This window comes from Neophocaena asiaeorientalis, unplaced genomic scaffold (assembly GCF_003031525.2).
Source record: "Neophocaena asiaeorientalis asiaeorientalis breed wild unplaced genomic scaffold, Neophocaena_asiaeorientalis_V1.1 scaffold45, whole genome shotgun sequence".
Classification (NCBI taxonomy): Eukaryota; Metazoa; Chordata; class Mammalia; order Artiodactyla; family Phocoenidae; genus Neophocaena; species Neophocaena asiaeorientalis.
In genome coordinates, this window is record NW_020174642.1 from 613,959 (window position 1) to 633,486 (window position 19,528).

The 19,528-nt window shown below is 49.0% G+C and overlaps 2 protein-coding genes across 2 annotated transcripts; one reads left to right on the top strand and one right to left on the bottom strand.

Annotated features, from left to right (window-relative positions):
• Positions 1-3,977: 3,977 nt before the first annotated feature.
• On the top strand, positions 3,978-4,489 carry TIAM1-AS1 (TIAM1 antisense RNA 1). Its single transcript, XM_024758410.1, is given in 5 exon segments — positions 3,978-3,992; positions 4,129-4,294; positions 4,297-4,346; positions 4,348-4,455; positions 4,457-4,489. Coding segments are annotated over 5 exon segments (372 nt in total).
• A 13,914-nt stretch (positions 4,490-18,403) lies between these two features.
• Positions 18,404-18,697, bottom strand: LOC112408663 (small ubiquitin-related modifier 2-like). The gene is made up of 2 exons (XM_024758411.1): positions 18,538-18,697; positions 18,404-18,480 (listed from the first exon to the last, which is right to left on the bottom strand). The coding sequence occupies exons 1-2, from the start codon at positions 18,695-18,697 to the stop codon at positions 18,404-18,406; spliced, it is 237 nt and encodes a 78-aa protein (XP_024614179.1).
• Between the last annotated feature and the right edge of the window lie 831 nt (positions 18,698-19,528).

Genomic DNA, 19,528 nt, shown 5'->3' on the forward strand with positions numbered 1-19,528 from the left:
TTTTAGATACAGGAGTCCAAATGACTGGACACAGTGAAAATAAGGCTCTTTCTCATCCACAAGCCTGCACCTAGGGATTCAGGAATTCCACAGGACCCTCTGTACACTGCCCACAGGAACCAAATTCTCTCTCTGCCTTCTCACCCTCAAGCCACCTGACTCTCAGGCAGAAGCTCCCTGCCATCACTGGCTTCTAGGCAAGGTTTGGATGTGATTCCCACGCTCTTACCCGCATTCCTCATTTGGGAAAGCGTAGGCTTGAAGTTCGCATCTATTAAAGTGCTGTCTTACAATACGCGTCTCCTTCAGGCAGTAAGTAACCTCCTTGCATTGCGGAAGGGAAAGGAGAGGTGTTACCACGCGCACCTAGCAGGCCCTCAGCAAAGCTCTGGGGAGAAATTTCCGCCCAGGCGCTCCAGAACGCCCGGGGTACTGACCGCTCGCCAGAACTCCAGGAATTTGGTGCGGAACGTGGGGGAGACAGGCCAGCACCAAGTCTTCTTTCTGGTCTTAGACGGGGAGGGGAGGAGTGGGGACCTGGGAGAGACAACTGCAGGGGACAGGAGAGGAAGTCTTTGTCCTAGCTCTTTGGATGTGCATTCGAGTGCAGTTAAATGGTCGGGCTAATGAGATTTCCTGACCTGTATGCTCCCTTTTAAGTCCAGGCCCCCAACTGATTTGATCCCCAGGCAGCAGCAGGGGGCAAAGCTGCCTTCAAGCATCCCTAAGGGCCAGAGAATTCCCAGAACAAGTGCAGGAAGGATCAGAATCATTTCTGCGACTGGGATTTTATTTTATTGTTTTATTAATTAATTAATTTATTTTTGGCTGTGTTGGGTCTTTTGTTTCTGTGCCAGGGCTTTCTCTAGTTGCGGCGAGCGGGGGCCACTCTTCACTGTGGTGCGCGGGCTTCTCACCATCGCGGCCTCTCTTGTTGCGGAGCACAGGCTCCAGACACGCAGGCTCAGTAGTTGTGGCGCACGGGCTTAGTTGCTCCGAGGCATGTGGGATCTTCCCAGACCGGGGCTCGAACCCGTGTCCCCTGCACTGGCAGGCAGATTCTCAACCACTGCGCCACCAGGGAAGCCCTGCGACTGGGATTTTAAATAAATAGGTTATCACATTTATCCACTGGCATCCAGCAGTAATGCTACTGACCCCGTAGCTTGTATGAGGCAGCCTCCACTTGGGGTGACTGAGGTAGGCCCAGGGGAGCAGAGGGTATGGGGAACATTCCCCGTGGGCTTATCTCCCACTGGACAAACTGCAAGTCCCTCACCTACTTCTTGTCTGTTTGCTTGCTTGCTTGTTTTGGTCGGTAAAGGCCCCTGGGATCTACGTTCAATGAGGTGTTATTGACCCAACTCAATAATTTGCTCCAACAGGCAAAAGGGTGTTGTAAGGAGAAGCATTTTTTTTCAGTACCTTATTCTGTAGCCAAGCCTGAGATGGTCTTTTTCAAACTATTTATTCATCTGATTACAGGTTATGGAGGGGCTTTTCTTGTTTTCGTTTTTCCTGTCTGAAACTGGCTTCTCTCTTTGCCTGAAGGAAATCAGCAGTGCTGATGGAGCAAAGGAAAAACAAGTCAAAACACATTGACAGCATTTTGAAGATATTCAATGAAATCAATTCTCCTCTTCTACTTTCCCTAGTTAGACAACAGCCTCCTTCTAAGGTATATTTCTCTTCTATTCAAAGATAATTACCTAGGAACTTCGTTGTTTACCACTCCAAGACAACCTCCCTGGCGGAGTTTTACGGTGGGGCACAAAAGAGCATATTCTAGAAACCTGCGATTTACCAAACTTCTGCTACAAGACACAGCTCAAATTTCACTTCTACCAGGAAGTATTCCCTCCCAGCCTCCAGGTATCTCTTTGTTCAAACCTCCCTCCATCCGGATATTATTCACTTTGCACAGCGGCCATTGGTTCAGCGGCAACCACTTCCCACCTGGACAAGGTTTCCTCCTCCAAACCCAGGCCTGGGTCTCAGCAAAGCCTTAAGGAAGAAGGAAGGAAGAAGAAACTAAAACCTAATGGAAATTCAAATACAAAAGAAAGGAGCTGTAAGCGATTAGATAAGTAGAGTGAAACCTAAGAGCAAGTAAACCAAGCCTGTTTGAAGCTGAAAACAGCAATCCTTCATGCTTTTTAAAATAAAATAGCAGTTGGGAGAACGGAAAACTGCAGAAAGGGGAAGAGACAAGGGGCCATCCTCTGCAACAGATTCCCTCTAACAGGGAAACATTCTTCCAGTGTTTAGTACGTAGCAGTCACTGCGCCAGTTGATTTATATTGTCGTTTAACTCCCACTCCCACTCCCACAAATAGGGATACACATTATCCCCACTTTACAGACCCGGAAACTGAGACGCAGGGCGATTAAGTAGCTCGGTCTGGAACAGATCACCCAGCTCGTGAGTGACACTGAGCAGGCACTGGGAGCAGGGTTTTAGACCTCAGCGCCCAGGCTCTCAACCTCTGTTCCAGATCAAACAAAGTGGACGCCAAGTCAGCACGCGTGGGTAACCCGATCCGCTCTGAGTGGAGAATGCCCCACTGCTGCTCCGCGGGGCTGCGTGGGTACCACTGAAACGGGCACGGATTGGCCAGCGTCCCCAAGGGCTCGCGCGCGTCCTTCAAGACTTGCCAACACGCAGGAAAAGGCAGACTCGGAATCCACCTGGACCGGCTTGGGAACGAGCCCAGAGGATGCCACTGGAAGGGAGGTGAGCGTGGCTTAGTCAGCGCCCCGACGGCCGCCAATGGGAGAGGGCCTCTGGGTGTAGGGAGCCTGGGAATGCAGTGCGCAGCGGGGACTGGGCACGAAGGCGCCGCCTGGGCGTCTATTCCCCGCAGCATCTCGCCAGGAGGCCCGGGGAGGGGGCGTCACCTGACAGCATGCACCAACTTCTCCCAGCTCGGAGGGGGGCTCGCGGCGGCAGCCGGGGGAGCGCAGCGCGCAGCTCTCGCCCAATGGCGAGGTCTGTAAACAAAAGCGGGCCCCACGCGGGTCCCCAGCTGGGCGATGAGCGGAGCGGCGCAGCGCAGCAGCATCCGAGCGGCCGAGCCTGCAAGAGAGCTAGGCGGGACGGCGATCCGGCGCGGGGACCCGACGCACAGCCCCCAGGATCCCGCGCCCGGACGAGTCATTGTCTGCGCTCGCGCAGGAGGCCGCTTTAAATGTCCCCTCCCAGGTCTGCGGCGAGTCCCCGGCCCTGTGTGCCAACCCCCAGGCTCTCCGCCCCGTGAGTCGGGTCCCGAGCGTGACACGGATAGCCAAGGTGACCGCCCAGTCAGCGTCGCCGAAAACCCAGGCCTGGAGGTGCCCAAGTCAGGGACGGAGACACACACAGAGAGACACACGCAAGCACACGCACGCCCTCCCCGAAGTTGACAAAAATCAGCCGACAAATACAAAGTGCCGCCGCCGCCGCAGGTCAACGCTGACCTCCTGCTGCCGGGAAGACCGAATGCCAACGCCTGGACACTGTCACTTCCATTCGGCGCCAGGCACCTCACCTGGGAGCCACTGGCTCGTCTCCCTCCTGACTGCTCCCTCGAGCGAAGGATGTCTCCCCTTGCCTCCCCTCGCCAGCTCCCCACCTCCCAAGTGTGGGATCGCCAAAACAATACGAGTAAATCCCAATCGGGGGGAGCTAGGACCCGCCGGGAGCCCCAATGTGCCGGAGACTGGGGTCAGGACGTGCCCGTCACGGGCAGAGAGGCTCCGGGCGTCCTCACTGCCGTCCCTCGGGGCGGCTCCAGCCGGCCGGCCGGCACTCCCCAGGCTCGCGGTACTCACCCGCGACGTTCGTCCCGGATCTCCGCCAGGGGGCCAGGGACAATGCGGGGCCGCGGGGCTCCGGGGGCTGCGGACACAGAGGCGTTCGCGGCGCTGCAGAGCTGCGCGCCCGACGGCGGCGGCGCTGCTCTGCCCGGCCTCGCTTCGGCCCCTTAGCCAGTCTGCCAATGGGAGCTGTCAGGGTGCCTCCGCCAGCCGCCTAGGGGGCGGGTCCGTGGAAGCCCGTGGGAAACCGAGTTCCGATTGGTCCGCCTGACAATCGCTCCGCCTCCGGACAGCCAATCAGAGACGGCGGACACATGAGCGGGGCGTTCGGAGTTGGGCTGGAGAGTGACAACAGGCGCACGCTGGGCACCTGGGCTGCATCCCCGCCCGCGGCACGCGGCCGGAGAGGTTCCCCCGCCACGCACGCCGGGATTGCCTTCCCACTAGGCTCCGGCGGCGCGGCTTGGGGAGAGCAGGGGAAGGCAGCGGAGGCGCGGCGGCTAGGGAACAGCGAGGAAGCCCCTAACAAAGCAGCTCTGGGAGGGCCGAGCGGCCTCCGCCTCCTCCCGCAATAGGTCCGCGAAGCTGCCTGTCACTATGCATAGGTGGAGGTGGCCAATGACGTAGAGAGAAGGAGCTCCAGTTGGCGCGCGCGCGCGCGGGGCTCGGTATCAGTGGGATTGGTCCGAGGTAAAGGATTTTCCTGCCACCTAAGGCGGAGAGGAAAGAAGAACGGAGCGGGGGGAGGGGAAGAGCCAAAAAACGTTGTACCTGCGACACGTGGTCTGGCTTGGGAGGCGTGTGCCTGACTCTAGGGGGAGACAGGAACTTTTGGACGAGAAGAAAAAACCCTAAGGTAATCCCTTCCTGTGGATGCTGGGAGGTGTTAGACGCTAACCAAGCTCCAGGTAGGGCACGGTGGCCTTAACCGAGTCCTGGGGAGTCCAGGACTCACCGGGTTGACTCATCTTGCCCAGCAAGTACACTTGAAATCACAGGCTCACATTCACCTACTGAGCAGTATGCGACTCGGGCTAAATTCACACAGACCTGCCTCCTGGTCTCTTCTGTAAAATCCGGAAACGATGTTTGCCATTTACCTTTGGCGAGATTGTGAGGAAGAGGAAACCCGGACTCCGGCAGTGGAGACGCTAACGAAATCTTTTCCCCACACCCGTCAGTGCTTCCTCCTCGCCTTAAGAGCTTTGGACACCACCATTAAGAACAAAGGCTGGGGTGAATATTGACTACAACCTGATTCAGTGGGCCCAGTCGCCCTGAGGGAGGGAGGAGGCCTGTGCCCCTGGGGTTATCTGGCTGAAAACAAAAAGAATCCGCAAAAGAAATGCCTGTGTCCTAGAGCATAAAACTCAACTGGAACACTGGAAGTCATCCTTGACCTCTCTTCCCTCCTCCTTCTCCCATCTCTTCTAGCCTCCTCCTAAATCCACACCCTCTTCCCCAATGCTTTCTCCCCCAACCGCATCAAAGGTCTCCCATCTCTTTCCACCCCGGGCCTTGCCTCCTGAAATCTACTCTCCACACTTTCCACTTTGCAAAATCATCCTTCTAAACAGAAAAATCTCATTGTGCTGTCTCCCTTCTGGGTCTCCTCCTTTTGCCCAGAGCCCACCCCACTCCCCACCCCACCCTCATACTTTGCCTTCACTTGACTAATTCCCACCCATTCTCCAGATCCTAGCTTAACAGCCAGTGCACCCATGCAGCAGACTTTTGCTGAACTCCAACTGCAGCAAACAGTCTTGTAGATACTGGAAACCTGCCGAATCCAGTTAAGGTCAGGCACCCATATCTCCTACCCCCAGTCCTCCCACCAACCCCTGTATTAAAGGAGGCTGAAATTGCCAGTTAATTATGGTCTCCTCCACCAGCACAGCACTTCACTGGATCCAGATTCTTAGCTATCTTGCTCTCTGCTGTATCCCAGTGCCTAGCACCGTACCTGGCACATTTGGGGCTCTCAAAAATACTTCATCAATGAATTATAGAGGCGCAAAAAAAAGAAGCAAGAGCTTTAAAGATCCGAAATGTTTCTAAAACATCAGTTTGAGAAGAATGGTTAGGATAGTAGATCTCAGAGTGATATGTCCACCAGGTCCCATAATGGGTATTGCAAGAATGTTGAGTGAAGTTTGAGAGATTTTCCAAAAGACACACTTTCAAAGAAAGACCTAATCTCAGCCAAGACCTTGCCCAAACTTCTCAATGGAGAGTCATTCCTTTGTGAAGCTTTTCATCCCCGGAGAAAGAGCAATTTCTTAACCTATTACAAGCCACCATCTTGGAAGGGGAATATATATATGAGAAACACACACACACACACACACACGCCAACACCAAGACTATTGCATGTCAGAGAAAGCAATCTTTGTTTTATTATGCCTCTGATACTTGGGTTTCTGGTACAGCAGCTGAAATTATAATTAAATAATATAATGAGTATCTGTCACTTGTAACTCCCCTCCCCCCCAAAATTATTTCTTCTCTGCCTCACTGAGGTCTACTGCCATCATGGCCCTCCTGTTAAGGAGGTAACATGGTTGCAAGACAGCTTCAGATGAGTCCTCAGAGTGGCCATCTGATTGCCTTGGGCATAGCTCTTTCTGCTCCTAAGAAACCGGAAAAGCGGTGGAGAGGAAAAACCCTGGAGTTACACTGGCTGGTTTGAATCCAGGCTCCACCGCTTTCCAGCTCCAGAGCCTTGTGCAAGTTATTTAATCTTTTGTAAGCCTCGCTTTTTCATTCTGTAAAACAGGAGTAATACCACCTAATTCACAAGGATGTTGAAGGGATTAAAAAGAAGTCGCACAGCACATAGTATGCACTCATATAAGTTAGCTATTGGGCTTAGCTAAGTTAACTAAACTCTCTGACCCACAGTTTCCTAATTTTTTAAATTGGATAATAACATTTCATTAAGTGGTTGAAAACCATGAAGGAGACAGTAGAAGAGAAATGCTTAGCCCTGCCCATAAAGGGAAGATGGATACATAGGAAACCACCATTTGGGGCTTTTCGTCAATCGTTCTCTCCCTCAGCCCCACCTATATCAACACGTTAGGACTTTGCCTCTCGGAATCTGCTCAGGGCTGACTATGGGAGGGTTTGTTCCCACAATAATGGTGTCACCACTGAAGTTAATGAAATTAGGCGGACCTAGCCTTTGGGTACATTTCTTGCCCTTGAAATCAAAAAAGCTATTACAGGTATCTGTACTGTTTCTTGTCCGTGCTCAGCACAGAAAGCTGCTGCTTCACACCGTGGCGAAGAGAATGGGGGGTGTTTTGATTAAAACACAGACAAATGCCATCTGGCGTCCCATCTCCTGAGGGCACCGTTGACATCTCAAAAGAACACAGCATTGGCAATAAAAAATTTTTTAAAAGAGGAGTTTTAAGGGTAGAATTAAGGGTTTAGGACAAAAGAACCCACAGAAGTTATATTTCTAGTTCATGACCCTAATTTCAACTACAAGTCAACATTTTCTTCCCCATCACTTACTGAAAGCCTCACTAAATACGGTCATAGCTAAGTCACAGAAAATGGCCTTTCTCACTATCTCGCCGTATCTAAACCACAGAGATAAGCCCACACCCTCCTCTCTAGGCAGCCCTGCAGCAGCCTCTGTTTCTACCTCCACCTTCCATTCGAACTGACGCTCCCAGAGGGCAGGGCTGTGGTCTCTTTCATTTCCTGCTGTAATCCTGCTGTGGTGTCTAGAACTGAGCTGGCACAAAGTAATTGCTCAGTAAATATTTACAGAATGAATGAATTCGCCTCCTGTGTTTCCTAAAACGAGGACTTTGGCACTTATTTTCTTTTCTGTCATTTATTTGTGGATGACCTCTTTTTAAAAGGACATGAGGCAGCTTATTAAAAAGACACATATCTCACGACTTCCCTGGCAGTCCTGTGGTTAAGACTCTGTGCTTCCACTGCAGGGGGCACGGGTTTGATCCCTGGTTGGGGAACTAGGATCCTGCATGCGGTGTGGCGTGACAAAAAAAAGTTTTTTTTTAATATATATTTGTCACAAAAGCACTTACTGGTTGAGTTATCATTTACTTGGGAACCCACCAAGAGAGAGGTGAGTGGTTTTCCAAAGCAGCTGTTGTGAGTTTGCTCTGACTCATCCTCAATCTCTTGCCAAGAACCCCCTTCACCTGACAGATTGCCTCAAAGATTAGTAGACAGTTTGAGTTAAAATCTAGAACAAGAAAGTTCTTGTTAGTCATATTTTACTGGCAGGGACCTCTGTTTTATATCTTCCTGAGCATTTCTCTAACCAATCAGCCAGGTCACGCATGAATACCAAGGCCCTGACAATAGGTTCAGAGAAAGTGGAATCTCTGCCTCGTGGTAAGCCATTCTTGGGATGGTTTCCTTTTGAGAGTCACTCCTCTAGAGCTATGAGAAACAGCTGGAAGATGACTTTAAAACCTAACCTAGGGACTTCCCTGATAGCGTAGTGGTTAAGAATCCACCTGCCAATGCAGAGGACATGGGTTCGAGCCCTGGGCTGGGAAGATCCCACATGCCACGGAGCAACTAAGCCTGTGTGCCACAACTACTGAGCCTGCATGCCACAACTACTGAAGCCCGAGTGCCTAGAGCCCGTGCTCTGCAACGAGAAGCCACCACAATGAGAAGCCCGTGCACTGCAATGAAGAGTAGCGCCCTCTCGCCACAACTAAAGAATACCCACACGCAGCAACAAAGACCCAACACAGCCAAAAATAAATAAATTAATTAATTAAATAAACTTATTGGAAAAAAAAAGGGAGGGGAGGAAAGAAGGAAGGGAGGGAGGGAAGGAAGAAAACTTAAAGGGGCACAAATTGGGACTTCCCTGGCAGTCCAGTGGTTAAGACTCCACGCTTCCAGTGCAGGGGGCATGTGTTTGATCCCTGATCAGGGAATTAAGATCCCACATGCCAGACAGAGTGGCCAAAAAATAAAAATAAATAAATAAATAATTTAAAAATACACATTGACTACAAAAAACAATAACACACACACACACACAGAAAAAGAGGCACAAATCAATAGGCCAGCGTTTCCATCTGGCCCCTAAGCTGACTCTCCCTCCGCTCCTTCCACCATATTGTTTCCTCCCTCCTTCCCCAATACCCAGGACCAGCTTCACGGGCATATGACCCGTGCACTCCCACAGGGTCCTGCACTCAGAAGGGCCCCATACTTGGTTTATTGCTCTGTCAATGCTGCCTTTAAAAATCCTAAATTTTTTTTTTTTTTTGGCTGCGTTGGGTCTTCATTGCTGCACACAGGCTTTCTCTAGTTACGGCAAGCGGGGGCTACTCTTAATTGCGGTGCACAGGCTTCTCATTGCGGTGGATTCTCTTGTTGCTCTAGGCACGTGGGCTTCAGCTGCTGTGGCACGAAGACTCAGTTGTTATGGCACACAGGCTTCAGTAGTCGTGGCTCACAGGCTTCAGTAGTTGCGGCATGTGGGCTTCAGTAGTTGTGGCTCGCGGGCTCCAGAGCACAGTCTCAGTAGTTGTGGCGCACGGGTCTAGTTGCTCCATGGCATGTGGGATCTTCCCAGACCAGGGCTCAAACCCGTGTCGCCTGCATTGGCAAGCAAAAAATCCTAATTTTTGAACCACAAGCCTGCAATTTCCCTCTTGCTCTGGGCCCTACAAATTAAGTAGCCTGTCCCTTCTACACCCCTGCCACTCTGGGGTGTCTCACCCTTGGTCCTCCCTGACCCCCAGTTTGTACCTTTCCCAGAGCAGGCACTCAGTATAACTAAATTAAGGGGTTGAACATAAAGGTAAAGTAGCATTTGTCCTTTATATGCCAGAATGGATGGAGCATAGCCAGGTGTCATGCAGAGAGATGCCCTTGAGAGCTTTTAGATGAGGTGCAGCAATGAACAGTCAGCTTACAAGGGGACACACTTGGATCTTCTCACTAGAGAGTTCCAAGAAGACGAGCGAGGACAGCCCAGGGGCCATGAAAAGTCCAGAGGAGGATACACACTCCCATCCTGTGAGGGTTCATTTTATGTGTCAACTTGACGAGGGCATGAGGGTGGGGGGGGATGTCCAAACATTTGGTCTAGGTATGTCTGTGAAGGTGTTTCTGGAGGAGGTTAACGTTTGAATCAGTAGACTGAGTAAAGCAGATTGCCCTTGCTAATGTGAGGGGGCCTCACTCAGTCAGTTGAAGGCCTGAATAGAACCAGAAGGCTGACCATCCTGTGAGTAAGAGAGAATTCCTCCTGCCTGATGATGTGAACTGAGACATGAATCTTTTTTTTTTTTTTCTGGCCCCACCACGCAGCTTGCGGGATCTTAGTTCCCCAACCAGGGATCGAAACTATACCCTCCACAGTGAAAGCACAGAGTCCTAACCACTGGACCACCAGGGAATTCCCTGAGACATGGGTCCTTTCCTGCCTTCAGACTCAAACTGAAACACCAGTTCTTCTTGGGTCCCAGCCTGCAGGCCTTCAGACTGAAACTGACACCACCAGCTCTCCTGGGTCTCCAGCCTGCCAATTACAGATCTTGGGACTTCTCAGCTTCCATGATCACATGAGCCGGTTTCTTATAATAAATCTCTTCATATATCTATATCGATCTATATAAATATAGATATCTCCTACTGGTTTGTTTCTTTGGAGAACCCTGACTAATACCCATTCCAGTAGTGTTCCTCACAACCATTCACCCATTCAGTGTTCGTCTATAGCCCGGCTACTCAAAGTGAGGTCCATGGGCCAGCAGCAACATCACCGCCCAGTGTCAGAAATGCAGGGTCTCGGGGAGGCCTTATCCCAGACACACTGAGTCTGAATCTACAGCCCAATAAACGCTCCAGGTGATTCATCGGCACGTAGTGTTGGGAAACATATCAGCCCTCTCGGAACACGCAAAGTCACCTGGGAGGAATGACAATATTAAAAACAACTTCTTAGTAAAGAATTTGTTTAACCAAGGCTCTCTTCCCTAAGGACAGATGTTAGGAGTGGGGTGAAAGAGCGTTCAGAAGAGGACTTGGGAAGGCAGGACACGTTCCCAGTCATGACAAACCTTCAGTTACAGAGAAAAGACCAAGGAAGCCTCAGTATGCAAACTAGCAGGCCAGACCAATACAAAGAAAGTCAAGGTCAGAGAGGACGGGCCAGGCAAATCAGGCCGCCTCACAGCCAAGGAACCCAGCACTGCCTCCCCCTTGTAACGTGCTTGGTTGCGTTTTATTTTCTGTTTTCACTGAAATGGCAGTTTGTGGAGAAACTCTCCCACTTGGCTGTGAACAGGCTCTGAGCAATGGCAGCACTTCTGCAGAGTTGGCAGGGACAGAGCTGTGGAATATTTCAGGGACTCCAAGGCAAGGGGACAGACAAACAACCGGGGTGGGGTGGGGGGAACCCTCATCAAAATGAGGAGAAAGAGTTGAGAATCAAAAACAATTACCAGAAAAACAAAACAAAACAAAAAAAAACAATTACCAGGACAGGAACAGAATCACGGACATAGAGAACAGACTGGTGGTTGCCAAGGGGGAGGGGGGTGGGGGAGGGATGGAGTGGAAGATTGCGGTCAGCAGATGAAAGCTTTTATATATAGGATGGATAAACAGCAAGGTCCTACTGTACAGCACAGAGAACTATATTCAATATCCTAGGATAAACCATAATGGAAAAGAATATTTTTTAAAATGTATATATATGGATAACTGAATCACTTTGCTGTACAGCAGAAATTAACACAGCATTGTAAATCAACTATACGCCAATTAAATAAATAAAAAAAAATAAATGAAACAATTACCAGGAATGCATCCATGGGTCTCCAAGTGAAAACCAATCTGATTTTATTTTTTCCACCTCCACCTGCCCCAACCTGATCTTTAATTCATCTACGTGGGAAAGAACAAAGCTCATCTTAAAACAAACTGTAACTACTGTATGGTGGTGAGTCTCTCGATGATTTACCAGATTGTAGCCTATTGGATTCTCTCTTCACTTAGTTCACAGGTGCTGCTGGCCCGGTGAGGGTGAGGGTGAGGGCCGGGCAGAGCCTTACCCACCCTTTCCCACGCCTCCAGCACCTGGGCAACATGGAAGAAATGGAACATGCCAGAGCACATGTCTGCAGCTCCGCCTGCCTCAGACCACACATTTATTCTCCATTCTACAGAAGTGTCCTCCTCCCTAGTCTCACAGAAGTGTATGGAGAAGCTTGGAACGTGGCCATGCAGCCTCAGCACAACAGTCACTAGGCTTCAAGCGTAGGCACACCGGTGCAGTGGGGCCCCAGAAATCAACCTCTCCTCTCGAAATAAAGTGACAGCCCCATTTTTTCTCCATTCACGTGGAGGTGTTGCCCCTACACACACACACACACACACACACACACACACACACTGCCTAGAGAGGCAGTAGTTAAAAGCAAAGAGGCTAGTGGTTAAAAGCAAAGATTCTGCCCTAAGCCAAATCTTGCCTCTGTTCCTTCCCAGCTGTGTGACCTTGGACAAGTTACTTAGTGTCTCTGTGCTTAATTGCCCTTGTATTAGTCATCTTGGGCTGCCATAACAGAATGCTGTAGACTGGGTAACTTAAACATTTTCTTTAATTTAAAATAAATTAAAAAGGGACTTCCCTGGTGGTCCAGTGGTTAAGACTTCACCTTCCAGCGCAGGGGGTGTGGGTTCGATCCCTGGTCAGGGAGCTAAGGTCCCACTATGCCTTGTGGCCAGAAAAACACAAAATAGAAGCAATATTGTAACAAATTCAATAAAGACTTTAAAAATGGTACACAACAAAAAAATCTTTTAAAAAATTAAAGAAATTCATTTTCCTTACAGTTCTGGAGCCTAGAAGTTCAAGATCAAGGTGCCGTCAGGGTTGGTTTCTGGTGAGACCTCTCCTGCTGGCTTGCAGACAGCTGCCTTCTCACTATGACCTCACATGGCCATTCCTCTGTGCGCACACTGAGAGAGAGCTCTGATGTCTCTTCCTCTTCTTATGAGGACACCAGCCCTATTGCACCAGGCCCCCACCCTTATGAGCTCATTTAACCTAAATTATCAGGACTTCCCTGGCAGTCCAGTGGTTAAGACTCCATGCTTGCAATGCAGAGGGCCCGGGTTTGATCCCTGGTCAGGAACTAAGATCCCACATGCTGCAACTAAGCACGCATGCCACAACTACTGAGTCCACGTGCCGTAACTAGAGAAGCCCGTGCGCGGCAACGAAGACCCAGTGCAGCCAAAATAAATAATTAATTAATTTAAAAAATAACCTTAATTATCTCCCATGAGGCCTTATCTCCAAATAGCCACATTGGGGGTTAGGGCTTCAACATATGAATTGGGGCAGGGGCGCTATGGACAGACACAATTCAGTCCATCACAGCCCTCATCCTTAAAATGAGGCTCATGATATTGTCCCTCTCACAGGGATGTTATGAGATGCAGTGATATAGGAAAAACTTAGAACAGTACTCAGCCCATGTTGGGGACACTATGGATCCCTGACTGACTGACAAAAGGCTAGACTCTTTTTTGACAAGCTCACTAGGCATCTCTCCCTGGATACCCCAAAAGCTTCATGAACTTAACATGAGCATAATCTCATGGTGTCTACTTCACACCTTCCCCAAACAACAACAAACAAGTCCCACTAACCTCTTCTGTTTCCCAGGTCAGTTTCTGGCCTTACCATCTAAGGAAGTAGAGCCCAGGCTGGAAAAATGGGAAGCAGCTTGGACTGACCCTACCCCTTCCTCCTCTACTTCTACCTTCTACCCCTCTGTCACACACTCTCTGGAAAAGTCTCTCTGCTAAATATAGAACAAAGGCCTGGCACTTTTTCACCTGGCACTGAAGTCCCTTTCTGCCTTCCTGATTTCCCACAACATTCCTAACATTGACATGGGGTGACCCAAGGCTCCCCGAACAGCACCTTTTTTCTCCTTGGTCCTCTGCCTGGTCTACCACTTTCCATCCAAGTTCTCCTCTGTCTGGCGTGCTCCTGTTTTCTGTTCGAGGTCAGGCTGGCCCATCATCTCCTTTTTTTTTTTTTTTTTTTTGCGGTACGTGGGCCTCTCACTGTTGTGGCCTCTCCCGTTGCAGAGCACAGGCTCCGGACGCGCAGGCTCAGAGGTCATGGCTCACGGGCCCAGACGCTCCGCGGCATGTGGGATCTTCCTGGAACGGGGCACGAACCCATGTCCCCTGCATCAGCAGGCGGACCCTCAATGACTGCGCCACCAGGGAAGCTCCCATCATCTCCTTTGAGGGGCTCTCTTCTTCCTCATGTTTACTAATCACCTACGATGTGTGAGGCATTACATTATGCAGTTTCTTTTTTAAAATAATTAATTAATTTATTTATTTTTGGCTGTGTTGGGTCTTTGTTACTATGCGCAGGCTTTCTCTAGTTGTGGCTATCGGGGGCTACTCTTCATTGCAGTGCACGGGCTTCTCATTGCAGTGGCTTCTCTTGTTGCAGAGCATGGGCTCTAGGCATGCGGGCTTCAGTAGTTGTGGCACGTGGGCTCAGTAGTTGTGGCTCGCGGGCTCTAGGGCACAGGCTTCAGTAGTTGTGGCTCACAGGCTCTACAGCGCAGGCTCAGTAGTTGTGGCACACGGGCTTAGTTGCTCCGCAGCTTGTGGGATCTTCCCGGACCAGGGCTCAAACCCGGGTCCCCTGCATTGGCAAGTGGATTCTTAACTTCTGTGCCACCAGGGTAGTCCCATTATGCAGTTTCTAATTCAATTTTTCATTTTATATTTACACCAACTTTCCAAAATATGTTCTATAGCTTCCATTTAAACCATAAAGAGACTGAGTAATTTGCCAAGGTCAGAGGGCCACTGCCTCATCCCCCCAGGCTGGATCTCCAGTTGCTTTCCTAGCCCTGGATTGCCTGGCCTCCCAAACGGAACCTGTCACTCCATCTTCGGAGCTGGTGCAGGCAGCCCACGGGTATGACACTTATAACATTGTATTCTAGGGAAGAGAGGACAGCTCTACCTGCTCCTACAGGGGACGGCTCCTTCATCCTCATGTTCCCGTGGCCCAGTCCAGTGTCTGCCCATAGGCAGAAGACTAGTCAATTTTGGAGGAATCCAACGTGGGACACAGTGTCTGCAGGAATCCCGACTGGAAGACCTCATGTCCCATCCTGACCCACTGTCCCATCTTCTCAGAGAGTGTGTTGGTCCATTTAGTGTAGACAGGGATGGTCAACATTACCATACTTTTGGGGGGAGGTAAGGAATGCACACTGATTAGAGACAAGCCCTGATTTAACCAGTATTGAAAACTGCCTGCTCTGTGCTGTGTAATATCCGGGGCTGAAGACGGGGAGAAATGCAAAGGCGGAGAAGCCACGGCTTCCCCAGCCTTCCGAGGTGCACGGGGAAAGGGGCAAAGGGGTCAAGCTAGAATTGAATACTGCTGGCCAGGGTGGAAGGGCGGTGCCGAGCCTCTGGCAGGAGCCAGCATCGGGCTCCCACACTGGCACCTGAGAGTTTCTGTCTGGGCTGCTGCTAAGTCACAACTGTGATGTCTCCAATGGGGTCCGAGAGCCTCGCTTTAGTACGTACTATATCCATTTGCTCAGGCTGCCCTAACAAGGCACTGCAGACTGGCTGGCTCACACAACAGAAACGGATTCTCTTGCTGTTCTGAAGGCTGGAACTCTGAGGTCAAGGTGTGGGCAGGGCTGAGACCTCTCTTTTTGGCTTGCAAGTGGCTGCCTTCTCACTGTGTCCCCACATGGTCTTTCCTCCACGTGCAAGCATCCCTGGTGTTCCCCGCTGTCCTAATCTCCTCTTCCTATAAGGACACCCGTCATATGGGATTAGGCCCCAGGCTAAGGACCCCCTTTTAGGGTAATCACCTTTTTAAAGGTGCTGTCTCCAAATACAGTCCCATTCTGAGGTACTAAGGGTTAGGACTTCAACACAGGAAGTTGGCGGGGGCGGGGGAGGGGCACAATTCAGTCCATAGCAAGTATCAGCTCTCCACTACTTCTTTTTTTGGCCGTACCTCGCGACACATGAGATCTTAGTTCCCTGACCAGGGATCAAACCCGTGCCCCCTGCACTAGAAGCATGGAGTCTTAACCACTGGACTGCCAGGGAAGTCCTGCCACCACCTCTTCTAACTGTGAAGAATAAATGCACAACAGCTGAGGATTTGTAATCAGCATCAAACCCTTTCCCCATCGTGTTTGGGTCAGTTTTCTTATCTGAGTAACTCTTTGTTGGATTGAATTGAATTCTTTGGTTGGTTACAAGGGTCACTGAAAAGGTATCTTCTCTCCTCAGAAGGCTTTCTTCTCTTCCTTTTGAAAAGGAGAGGGAAAATGTGTTATGGAGACATCTAAGTGTTTTCTTTTAAAAAGCCTGAGAGTGAAGGACAATAATGATTGTGGAGCTTTAGAATCAAAAAAGTGTAGGAGCCCCAGGGAGGGTGGGGGGAGTACCACGTCCAGGGCAGGAGGCAGAGACACTCCAGCTTGGGAAAAGCACCCTTTTCTCACAGCGTTCCGAATATTCTGAATTATTGCATGTCTGTGACTCAGCTCTGTCTATAGGTGCCTTTCAATAGCTGCATTATTCATTCCTCTCAGCATTTACATTTTTTTTTTCTTTTTATCCTTCTAAAAGAAGTGTTGCTTTTATCGTCTCAAAGCTTGTGGTATGTAGAAAGCAACATCCCAGGCTCTTAGAATCCCTGTTATTGCAAATGATTCTCTTTGATTGATCAAACCCCTGCGTTCTAACATATAAATTAGTAACTGAAAAACATTATAAATTGCAGCTTCCCAGGCATTTTTCCCCATGAATTCATTTATCACACCTATATTATCTGGGGACAGCTGATGGAAATATAAAAGGCTCACAACCATTTTTCCACTATTCGCTACTCCAAGATAATTCCTTATTGGAAATAAAGAGCTTGGACATTGTTGTAAATCATTTCTAAAAGCCAGTAATAAAGGACGAAATAATCCCTCCTGGTCAAAAAAAAAGTGTTTCATGTAATAAACACTAGTTTTTATCCCAAAGAAAAAAATGTGTACAAAACAGGACTAACTGGTACTTTGTAGAAGTGGGTCACGTGGAACAAAATATCTGAGCAAAAAACAGCTGTGTACCTTGATGGTATCAATATTATTTTAAAAACTAAGTAAGAAGTTTCGTAAGTGAATTTTGTTTCTACTTGACTGACCTTCTACATTACTTTCCTACTGCTGCCGTAACAAATTACTACAAACTTAGTGAAACAACACAAATGTACTACCTGGAGGTCAGAAGTCTGAAACGGGACTCACGGGGCTAAAATCAGGGTGTGGGCAGGGCTGCATTCCTTTCTCGAGACTCTCAGGGAGAATCTGTTTTCTTCCCTTTTCCAGTTTGTTGAGGCTGCCCATATTCCTTGGCGCATGGGTCCCTTCCACCTTCAAAGCCAGCTCTGGCCAATGGCATCTTTCTCATGCTGCGTCACTCTGACACTGCGTCTATGCTGCCTCCTGCACAGACTTTTAAGGACCCTCGTGATTATATTGTGCCCACCTGGATAATCCAGGATAATCTCCCCATTCCAAAGTCAGCTGATCAGCAGCCTCATTCCACGTGCAATCTTAGCTCCTCCTTGCCACGTAACATAACATAGTCACAAATTCTAGGGATTAGATAATGGACATCTTTGGAGGCCTTTATTCTTCCTACTACACCCACTTCATGGGAAATAATGAAAATAAGGGGCATTTCAGGAGCCGTGCTCAAGTTTGTTTTTTTTTTAAACAAGAAGTTTATTTAAATAACAAGACGCTTGACTTGAAGGGAAAACTACCTAGCACTCATTTCTTTTAGAGTAGTTTATCCCTACTTAAAGACAGGTTGCCCTACATGTAACAGCTACGTTCAAAAAAATTATAAAATTGTCCTTGGTCTTACAATGATAAATGAAAAACATTAAAATTCTCCAGTCGAACAAGGTTTGCAAGAATTTTTATGTTGTTCTTTTGTTGTTGTTGTTGTTTTTTCCCCGGTACGCAGGCCTCTCACTGTTGTGGCCTCTCCCGTTGCGGAGCACAGGCTCCGGACGCACAGGCTCAGCGGCCATGGCTCACGGGCCCAGCCGCTCCGCGGCATGTGGGATCTTCCCGGACCGGGGCACGAACCCGCGTCCCCTGCATCGGCAGGCGGACTCTCAACCACTGCGCCACCAGGGAAGCCCTATGTTGTTCTTTTTTTGTTAAACAGTGAGAGCAAAATAACTTACTGGAATATAAAGAGAAGAGCTGGTGGAGAAAAGGGGGTATCTTCACAGAACCAGTATTTTTCCCCAGCCCATCTCCATTTGATGTCGATCGGAACATACCGTTGGCCGTTTAGTTAAAAAAAAAACGCGGTATGCTTGTGCACATACACCAGCTCCTTTAGGTACGATAAAGGAATGAGGAAGGGAAAATGAAAGAGTGGAGAAACTATACTGTAGTAGTCAGGATGTGGTGGAACCAAATTACGGTTTTCTAATTGAGAATGTCTTCTTGGTCCGGAGGAACAGAACTCTGGCGTAAAGTAGCAGGTTCCCTTTTTAGTAGACACCTTCTGTCTGCTGCTGAAACACGTCAATTGTATCTTCATCCTCCATTTCCAACTGTGCAGGTGTGTCTGTTTCATTGATTGGCTGCCCATCAAACCGGAATCTGATCTGCCTGATTGACAAACCCTGTCGTTCACAATAGGCTTTCATTCGTTTACTAAGTGGTGTATGCCTCTTACTCTTCAACTGCACCACGGAACCATCCTGCCCCGCCACCTTCAAATTAATACGATCGTTGTTCTCAGTCTTGACTCCTTCCTCGGGCTTTTCCTCGGCCACGGCCATGGCAAGCGCAGGAGTCTCCCCTGCGGACGCTTCCCAAAAGAGGGACGAGGTCCGCACCGAACGAGCACACGAGCAGCACCGAGAGCCGCAGAAGAGGGAGGCGGCAGCGGTGGAGGAGGGAGAGCGCGTTTATTTTTATTTATTATAAAAGAATTGTTAGATTTTATTTTTCCCTATTACTCTTTTTTTAACTTTTTTAATTGCCTATTTTTATTTTGAATATTTTGACATTTTCTTACTGGTTTATAAGGGTATTTTTCCCCATTACTCTTAAACTCAGCTTTATCAAGTAACAGGCCAAACTTCTAGAATAACAGCTCTTTCCCAGGCTGTAACCCTTTCAGAAAGGAGACCAAATTTATCATATACCATGGTTTCAGGATGTTTCCACCCCAGAATGCTAAACCAGTTACACAATCGTATCTTCCTAGGTCTCAAAATCAAAATAGTATGTACCATTTCTTTCCTTCCCTTGCTAAATGCATTCCCTTTTTCCTAAAGGGTTTGTTACTAAGAGAAATTTGAGTATCATCCTTTCCAAGAAACCCGTCTACCAGTTTGAATTCTTCGCTCAGAATAAGGACCCCCTTATTCAAGAAAAAAATTTAGAAATATTTGGAACTAACTGTTCTCAGCTTTGGACAGATTAAATTTGTTTTACTCTATACCTGACTTAGCTTTGCTTTCATCCACACTTCCTGTTTGCAAAAGTCAAACCCGGTCTTTAAAACTCTTGCACTTTCCACTATGACTTGGAGAGGATGGGGGGCTGGGGAAGAGAGCCGGCTTGTTTTGTAGTGGGAGAGTCTGAAAAGGGTAGAGGTTTACTTT

What these genes read in the sequence shown, in the direction of transcription:
- LOC112408663 (XM_024758411.1), bottom strand. Translation starts at nt 18,697, where the DNA reads ATGGCCGTGGCCGAGGAAAAGCCCGAGGAAGGAGTCAAGACTGAGAAC. An exon ending in AGCCTATTGTGAACGACAGG is followed by an intron (nt 18,481 to 18,537) that starts GTTTGTCAATCA and finishes TCAATGAAACAG; the next exon opens with ACACACCTGCACAGTTGGAA.